Source organism: Sinocyclocheilus grahami, unplaced genomic scaffold (genome assembly GCF_001515645.1).
Source record: "Sinocyclocheilus grahami isolate Dianchi unplaced genomic scaffold, SAMN03320097.WGS_v1.1 scaffold826.1, whole genome shotgun sequence".
Taxonomy (NCBI): Eukaryota; Metazoa; Chordata; class Actinopteri; order Cypriniformes; family Cyprinidae; genus Sinocyclocheilus; species Sinocyclocheilus grahami.
The window spans coordinates 90046-100312 of record NW_015506005.1 but is presented as its reverse complement, the minus strand read 5'-3'; the positions used below and the strand labels follow the sequence as shown (position 1 = coordinate 100312).

At 34.2% G+C, this 10267-nt stretch overlaps 1 protein-coding gene across 1 annotated transcript in view; it reads left to right on the top strand.

The window, feature by feature from the left end:
• LOC107562513 (junction plakoglobin-like) overlaps window positions 1–10267 on the top strand; it is a 92995-nt gene that overhangs the window by 35763 nt on the left and 46965 nt on the right. The window contains exons 2-3 of the mRNA XM_016247139.1: window positions 5867–5904; window positions 8893–9054. Of these exons, the coding sequence (XP_016102625.1) occupies window positions 5892–5904; window positions 8893–9054 (175 nt within the window). The 5' untranslated portion in view covers window positions 5867–5891. The remainder of the gene's footprint in view (window positions 1–5866; window positions 5905–8892; window positions 9055–10267) is intronic.

Genomic DNA, 10267 nt, shown 5'->3' with positions numbered 1-10267 from the left:
ATATATATATATATATATATATATATATATATATATATATATATATATATATATATATATATATGTGTATCATTATAAAATGATATATTAACACCATATAGAAATGACACAAGCAACATGACAACATTCATTTATCAGAAAAACTGTGTTCTGTTTTCTATTGTAATATATTGTAATCGTGACTGACTAGTTGACATTTTTGTTTTAGTAATTTTGTCATGTGCTTTTGTCGTTTTTTTTGTATATATATATATATATATATATATATATATTTCTAATTAGCTTCATTGTACTTTTGTTTTAGTTTTAGCTCAGTTAGCAGCCACTTCTAATTTTTGTTAATGTTTTTTAAGTTTGATTTTTTTCGTTCTAGTATTTATATTTTATTTTAATTCGGCTTCATTTAAATTGCTAAAAAATAATTTTTAATAGTTTTAGTCCCAGATGTCAGCTTCTGGTCAACTAGTCATCCAGCAATTGACAAGTCAATTAGATGTAATCTTTCCTTTTTTTTTTTTTTTTGGAGTAGTCCAATAGTTATTCAGGCAACCGAATGATTAGTTGATTTTGAAAATGTATAGTTTTGCTCATCAATAGAACATGCATTATAGTTTAACATTTACTGCTACATGTAATGAATTTTATCTTATGCTTAAATCCTCACACACATGCATTCACATGACATTTTGCTGGTGGACTCTCAAATACGAATTCGCCTCGACACTTGCATAGTAAACACGAAGTAGAGCAGCGTGTTGCCAGAAGTCAAACAGCAGATGACAGGTCTGCTGCTGCTGCAATGTTCAGTGTCAAGTGTCCTAAATATAGCATAGACCCTTAGGTTTATCTTGTGTGTGTGTGTCAGGATCACAGGTAGCTATTGTAACTCCAGAACAATGGCTTGAGTGTAAACAGGTGGTGTCTGATGAAAAAAACAGACTGAGACCTTCTCAAAGCATTAATCATCATCAGAGGTGTTGTCTTCTGCAGGAAGTGAGTTGTGGAGAAAGAGATATAGTACAGTGACTCGGACAGACCTTGGCCTTCTTCAGGACAATGGTCAAAAAATAGAGACTTCCTTTCTTTATTTTAGACCTTTCCACTGCAGGCTGTCCCTCACATCCAGATAAAACGTTTTCTCACATTCTCTTTAAAGCTTACTTTATACATTTTTTTCCATTTTTAAAATTTGTATTTTATTTAATAAAATTTTATTTTATTTGTATTTTTGTTCAAATACTAAATATGCAGAGACAATCCATTTATGTTTAGTAATCAGGCATGTGATCTGCCTAATAATAATAATAATAATAATAATTTTATGATATTATTATTATTATTATTTTAAATAATAAATTAATTAAATCTGTAAAGAAATATATTACTATTACTATTTTTTCAACAATAACAATAATAATACTTTTTATTTTACAGTATTAATATATTATTATTGCAGTAGTAATATATTACTTAATTGATTTAATTTTCAAATTATTATTATTATTTTAAATAATTAAAATTAAATCAATAAATACATATAGTATTTAATAATGATAATAATAATAATAATAATTTACAGAAAAAAATAGAGTACTAATATTTGTGGCTTAACTTTTTGTGGCTTAAATCTTAATTTCTTTGATTTAGTTTTTATTTTGGTAGAAAAACTGCAGGCGTTTAAAGCTTAACTTTTCTTTTTCGCAATTCTCATGTTGGAAAAAGCTGTGTATATATAAGAAAAAATAATTTTCCTGAGTAAGTCATAATGTGTAATACATAATTTTTCATTGTTTTGTTTGTTTTGAGCATCCTGACTATCAACTGCTTGAGTTTGGGGAATTTTCTGTTTGTTCAACTAATAGCAGGCGTGTTCAAGAAACCTGTTTGAAATCATTTTTATATAATAATAATAATAATAATAATAATAAAAAAGTATTTCTTTTTGGTGATGCTACACTCTAAAAAAAATGCTGGGTTATTTCAACCCAACTTTGGGTCAAAAATGTAATGTAAAAATTTAACCCAACGGTTGGGTTAGTCCATATTTGACCCAAAGTTGGGTTGAAACAACCCAGCATTTTTTTAGAGTGTAGTGGCAAAAAGATTACACACATCACCTTTAAATTGGTTAGTCTTCTTCGAGATTTAATTTGTCCAGACCATGTCATTTTGAATGAAATCAGCACTCATGCAAATTACTCTGAAATTACTCTGCTGTCACTAATAAATTACTGTACAGCAATTTTTTTAGAGTGTAGTGGCAAAAAGATTACACACATCACCTTTAAATTGGTTAGTCTTCTTCAAGATTTAATTTGTCCAGACCATGTCATTTTGAATGAAATCAGCACTCATGCAAATTACTCTGAAATTACTCTGCTGTCACTAATAAATTACTGTACAGCAGCTTTTCTCAATGATTTTCAATAGATATGCTGCGAATTTACTCTTGACACAGACATGCCTGTAAAGTCACTCTATATGCATATTCACAAAATATGCGTCACTCAACTCTAAATGAAAAGTTTCAGCCTGGCCAGGAGCCTTTAGAAATGAAATGTCACTGTGTTCTGATTAGGATGGTTTTGAGTGAGTTGGAGAGCATTTTTGCTCATATCCCTGAATTTTAATCCATAGTTGGGACCCTGTATGCGACATCTCATTTTTGAGATGAAAGCACTCAAGTATAATTTTCTTCTTCGGCGCTACCATCCTGATCACATGTGCTAGTTGCTATAAATACTCAAAGCTCACAGAATTCTGTCTGCATTCGTTAACAAGGTATTATAGGAATAGTTTCTGTCAATTTTGTCATCCTTTGCTCACCCTCATGTTGATCCAAACCGGATGACTTTCTGTTTAATTTTTATTTTGTGGAACACAAAAAGAGATGTTTTGAAGAATGTTCATGCAGCTTTTTTGTGTAGGAATAGTTCACCCCAAAAAAATTTGCAGAAAATGTACTCATCCTCAGGCCATCCGAGATTCAGATGAGTTTGTTTCTTCATCGGAAGAGATATGGAGAAATTTAGCATTACATCACTTGCTCACCAATGGAAAAACACCTTGATGATGCATTTGTTTCGTTGTTTTCGCTTCTCATGAAATGAACTAATGGACTGGGGTCGTGTACATTACTTGTGGATTATTGTGATGTTTTTATCAGCTGTTTGGACTCTCATTCTGACGGCACCCATTCACTGCAGAGGATCCATTGTTGAGCAAGTGATGTAATGCTAAATTTCTCTAAATCAGTTCAGATGAAGAAACAAACTCATCTACATGTTGCATGGCCTGAGAGTGATACATTTTCTGCAAATTTTCATTTTTGGCTAAGCTATTCCTTTAAAGTCTTCTGAAACTTTTTTTTTTTTAGGAAATTTAAGTCATTGTACAGTACAATACCTTTCGTAATCAACGATGTACAACCTTCATATCAACCTTTTAATTTTTGGATGAACTGTGCCTATTAAACATGGTAATTTGATGTAAAATTCAGTGGAATAAGGAAGACACGATGCACACATCGCCTTAAGCCTTGTTAACCCAGAAAAAGTTTTTTTTTAAATTAATCAGTGCATGCATAATTATTGGGTATTTAATGCCTACTAGGCTAAAAGTTTTTCCAGTGTCGTGGCTGCTCATTATTTTAAGATATCTTCCTCTTTTCATCAGTTTTAAGGTGTTTTTTTTGACTACTCGAGTGTCGAATCTAACTACAGTTGACCAGGCGGACTCAGTGTGTGTGTGGTTTTGTATGTTGATGTGATTAATGAGTGTGGAAAATGCAGGGCACGTGGTGTCATAACAGCAGTTAGCAAATCCCCATATGCTGTATGAAACTGAGGGACAGCGGCAAGCTGTACACATACTTGAATGTTTTATTAAGAGAAGCTGAAGACAAGAAAAGGGCAAGAGCAAGATATAGGAGAGAATACTAAACAGAGGCTCCTTTTTAAGCTGGATTCCATTTAAATCACAATAATAGAAGGAAACGGAAAAAAAGGAAAGAATAAGATCTTGTAAAATGTGGTACCATAAGGAAGTAGTTCAAAGAGGTAAAATGGATTAGTCACTGCTTTTATGAAAAAATGTTCTTTTCTTGTTCCACTTTTTGATGATACGCTCTTGCAAGTGTTTTTATGTTCTTATTAAAATTCAGCTCCTGGTATTCATTTCTGCATCACTAATATGAGAGAGAGAGCATCTAATTGTACCTAGAGTTATTTTTGTGCATTAGGATATGAAGATATTGGCAGTCGGAAATCGAAATGTTCTTTCTATCACACCTTTTATAGAGGTCAAGAAGTTGTCATAAAAGCCAATGAATTGTAACTGCTGCTAAAACTATATAATGCCTTCAATAATGCATTACTTTTAGTGGTATTTTATGTGGGGCTCTAAAGAAAGCAACTGCTACGCATGACAAGCAATTTCGTTCTTTTATAATTGTTGTTATATATTTTTAATTATATAATTGCTGTTAATTTTGGTGTTATTACTGTAAAAACTATACAATTTAATAGTAACTATTATAATTAAACAACAGATTTTATTTTAATATTTTTATTTTAATAAAAAATCTATTTAATAATCTATACATTTTTAATCACTTATCACAGTTATTTTCAGTGTTATTCATGTAAAACTACATGCTTTAATAAATATTATAATTAAATAGTAAATGCAATATGATGGATTGCAGCTTTAAATGGGGGCTCAAACCCTCCTGGTTCGAATAGTTGAGGTTCAGATTTGATGAGAAATAAAATATTGTAAATGCATGAATACAGAACTTTTCTCACTATTTGTTTGCAAGGATGGTGACATTCTTGTGAACGTGTCATTCATGATTTTTCCATATCGATTCCATATGGAGTGTTCTCTACACTGTAAAAAATGACCGTGAATTTAACGGTAAAAGACTGTAAAAATGCTACAGTAAAAACCTGTTAAATGGTTAACGGTAAATTCCCCTACTATATACGGTGAAAAACTGTATTGGACATTACATGTATTGGACATTAATTTTACAGTAGTATACCGTCTTTATACAGTAGACCGACTGTGTTACCATGATGGTGTTTAGTGTTTGTGTGAATGACGCTGTGCACCTTCTATATATGTTATTATTTAAAAGCTGCTTGTGATGGGCTTTGGTTCATCATTTGACTTTCTCATCATCACCTGCATTTGGTGGTTATCAGTGTATTATAAAGGTACAAAACAGATTTCAGTACTTCAATAGGTTGGTATAATAACATTATATCAGTTAATGAAATTACGGTATTTAACTGTAAATTTAAGTTAAACCTGTAAAACCTAAAACTTTGCTACCGTTTTTTTACGGTAAAATTCCAGTAACCACAGCTGCCGTTTTTTTACCGTAAATTTTAAGATAATTTTTTTTGACAGTGTACCATTAAATTCATGGCTGAAGTGGGTTCAGATGAAGGTGTCGTCTTTATTCATCATGCCTCTTGAACGGCCCTCACCTGCAGTCATATCTCTGCCTGTGGTCTGTGCTATGAACATGAACGAGGCAGGTATTAAAAACAGACTCTTGAGACTCTCAGTCCTTGAGAATATACTGTAAACTGTAGGTCCCATCAAGTTGCCCTGCTCAGACTGTGAACTACAAAAGAAGCATTGAAATTCTACTTTGGGGAAGCTACTATGATTTGTGCAATCGTTCTATGCAGTAGTTTTATAAATAGCATTGCCTGCTCACTATTTTTAAGTCCCAGTGGTGCTTTTCCCTCTAAACTGGTGCATGCTGTCACTTCACATTGCAGATCACTGCATTCATAGTGCATCCCTCTTGTTCTCTATGCATTCTAAAACTTTTCTCCATGTTTCATCACAGGTTGAATTAAGGCTGGACAGTGGTGATGTCACTGCAAAGTAAGTTTAATCATTTAAGAATTGCTAAGTTTCATGTTTGAAAATTTTACTTTTAGATGAATATATTTTCTTGAACTGACCTTTTTTTTGTTATACAGGACATATTATAGATGTAAAGTGGCAGGTAGATACAATAGAATCCAAAAGTCTGACACCACTTGTAAAAAAGTCACCACTCACCACTGTTTTGCAATTTAATGTGATTTCAAATTAATACAAATTAATAAATTATATTATCAGCATAAACAATTAAGTGAATAAAATTAGCACAAATCTCATTGTCACAGTATTTGATTATTTCCTCCTTTATTTAATAAGAGCAACATTTAAGCGGCATGTAAAAACATTGATTTCACATGGCCAGTGTCACTAATTTGCTTATTGGTTACTTAAAAATTTATTTACTTAATGTTTTATAGTTTGTTTAATGTTGTAATTTAATTTAATGTTTATATATACACAACCATTAAATTAAATTACATTATGATTATTATTATTACAATTATATATTATATTGATAATATCTTGAATGATTTTATCAAAATAACATGCATTTGTGTGTGTGTGTGTGTGTGTGTGTGTGTGTTTGTGTGTGCGCGCGCGAATAATAATAATAATAATCAATAATGTTATTATTATTATTATTATATTAACAGTTCATGTAGCCTTTAATTGTGTAATATATTAATAATATATATGATAATTCTATCAAAAGTACAAGCATTTATACACATCAAAATTCTATCAAAATGACAAGTATTAGATATAATATATTATTTACACATTAACATTAAATGTAACCTTTAATTGTATAATATATTGCTTACGAGTCAGAATTACCAGGGTTATACATAATATATATTATAAATATATTAACATTATATCACTGTAAAAAAAATTGTGCTGTAAAATACTGGCAGCTGTGGTTGCCAGCATTCTACTGTTAATTTACAACTCCCTACTGTTAATTTACCTTTTTTTAATCCTACCATTTTTACAGTAGGTTACCATAATAATACCATGTAAGGTGACTCATTTCATTTGGGAAACCGATTGCTTCAAACCATTCGAGTTTAAAAACTAGTATTTATACGGTGTTAGTACTGTGAACTTATTTCATTTGAGTCCACTAAAAAGGAACGTTTCTTAATATAAAACCGCAAACACTTAATGTGTAATAGTGAAATAATCAGAGCATGACTTGTACTCAAATCTCAAATGAAAGAGATCATCACTGCATCAGCAACTCCACAGTTACTGCCTTTAAATAAAGCAACATGCAGCAGAACATCAGTGTTTCTGGGCTCATCATTGACTGATGCACAGGCTCTACTCTTGTTGATCCACAACACTAAATTAAACTAACAGATCTCTCTTGTGCAAAAACACATAAATACGGTAATCTACTGGCAGCACGGTTGCCAGCATATTACTGTTCCTCTTCAGGAACTCGAGCTGCGTCGGAAACGCTAAGGCCCTTCAGCGTGACGGTCTCTGAACCTCATGTGTAATCAGACCAATAGATGGGCGAGACGTCACGGCGGGTGACGTAATGACCAGGAAGCTATAAAAGCACGTGCGGTGAGACCAGCGTCAGCTTTTTGTCATTCAGCAAGCGCTCTGTGTGTGTGTCAGTCTGATATCTGTTTGTGAGTCTTATTTAGTGTTGTCTGTCAAAACGAAATCTCAAGACAAAACCAGCTGCCGAGGCAACGCGTATATTACATCATTCGATTTCGATGTGAATCTTACTCACCAGACCGTATTTAATAAATAAATAAATTTTCGAGAGTGAGAGCACGTGTTTACCTCTCTTCCTCTGAGGAGGTTGAAGCGGTCAGCAGTGCACAAAAAGTGCTCTAGGTCGGGGGCCTCGAAGTTTAAGCCGGATCTGCTGACCGTACTTAAGACTAAGAGGTCCTCGGCCAAAAAGTCCTGACGCCACTGGCCCAGGACTCATGAGGGCAGTCCCCTCTGGGGTGCAGCGGGTTACACCGCATTACACGGTGTCCGTCTCGCCTCAGTGCCCTCAGGAGATCGGTCTGCTAACTCTGCCGGAGTTACAGGATGCAGCGGTCTCCCGCGAGCGCCACTCTCAGTCACCGTCCGGCAACGTAGCGGGGCTAAGAGGCTCGCCACCTCCACGGAGGTCTCGCCCAACTAAAGCAAACACTGATCTCCACAACGGTAACTTCAAAGAGACCCCTAAAACATCATCATCGAAACCTCTGTAATTATCACTAAGAACTACTGTAGATGTCTGACAGAAATCAAGTCAATCTGGTTAGTAACGCGTGAAGCTGGTAATGCTGTTTATGGAGTTGTTTAATCATCCTCTGTTGAGATCTTGAGAGATTTAATGTCTTTTATTCCAGTTGATTTCATCTAAGGCTGTGGCCGAAGTCAGTTAGTCTTCTTGTGTTTCTCTTGCTTCTGTTCTTGTTGTGTCTCTTTCCTTCAGTGAATCTGCTTGTTAACAGCAGGTGTTCTATATTAGTCCACTCATGTAGGGAATCGTGAATGAGGGTATAGGGTGTGATTTGGGACAAAGTCTCTGAGTGTCATCCTTGAGTGCAGTTAATTCACGGTATATTGTAATTTCTCGAAAATGACAAATATGACCCAGAATGCACTATTTTCTACACTATATTAGTGTTTTAATGGAAAACAGTATGTTACTATCATAATTTGGCTGTTTTATTTACAGCAATTTGTAACTATATATATATATATATGTATAAATACACAAACACAGAGTACATATACAGTAAATGTTGATATATTAATAATATAGAATTGAATATATTTAATATATAATTTTTTCATATATGTATACAGTATATATTAAATAATAAGATATATAATTAAATTAAATTATTTTATAATTTTCCATGAAATCACATCTGTCAACTCTATTTGAAATAATCTTGATCTGAAGCGCTAAGCCTTTGTCAAATATTTGCTAATTTTCATGCTCATCTTCCGCAGTGAGTGAGGCAGAGGGGGCTGTGAAGGTGGAAGAGTGGCAGCAGACGTTTTACGCCTCAGACTCGGGCATTCAGTCAGGAGCCACCACCATTCGAGATGAGGACGAATCTGAGTTCAGTAAGAAGTACAGCGTCAGTGCCAGCGCTGGCGAGAGTGCCACAGGTAATGTGTTCTCTCCAATGGTCTCCCTTCACCTCTTCGGAACATTTTGATGAATTATAGGTCCCGAGGGCCTCCAAAATTTCACATTAGAGTCAGTGGCATTGAACCCTTCCGCTAGGCCTGTGTCGTTTCACTGGACTTGTGCAACATTCGGAAAGCATTTTTTTGTTTATTTTGGGATTTGCTTTCTTATATATAAGAAGTGCATCGTCTACGTGAGGATATGCATTAAAGCAGTGGTCACCAACCTTTTCAAGCCCAATATCCCTGACCTCAGGCTTTATGAAAAACAAGATCTACCTATTGAAGAATTGATAGAAAAAGACAGCCCAGATTGTACTTTCAATATGAGGCCTTTTATTTAGTGTTTTAATTCGCGATGCACCAATCATGCAAGCAAATTGACCGATTCCGATGGTTGCCGATATTTTTTATTTTCGATTTATTATTATTTTAAGCACAATTCATTTATTGTTTATTTGCTCTATAACATGCAAACTGGCCTTAAACAAAAATACATGTAGCCATTTGAAATGAGTGGCAACCGCTGCTTTTTAATCACGATCCAAACAAAGATGTTACACACATGTTGCATGAGCAGTTATTTTTTATTTGAATTGGATTGTAAAATTTCAAGATTTAAAGCAAAAACAGAATGGTCTATTTAATCTTTTTGGAATTACGCTACATAAAACATCTGCATGAAACAAAAACAGCAGGCGGGCTGAATGAGACGCAGATTCACTCTCTGACAGCAGGTGGCGCTTATGGAACAGCAGCGATACAGCGTTTCCTTGGTTACCGCTGTAAACAAAGCAGTGCTGCGCTTATAAATACTACTTTGTACGGAGGTAAGATGAGAAGAAAACAGTTACCGAAACAGTCAGTTCCCTTCAGAGATACATTCATATAACCCCTCACCGCCAGTTCAATATTTGTGTTTTCTTCCTATATTTCGAGCATCGTGAACAGTGTGCTTGCTCTGCCTGCTACAGGATTTTCTCCTATTTGTGCCCGTCTTCAGCATCTCTGGCCTCTGTTAATGTCCTGACTCAGGCATGATGTATTTTTCTTTCTTTCTGTCCCAGTAGCTCCCCAAAATAACAGAAACATTGTACTACATTTTTGCACTTATTTTTCTGTTATTTTCGGGAGCTACTGGGACAGTAGCGATCGACGGTTTGGTGACCACTGCTTTAAAGGAATAGTTCAC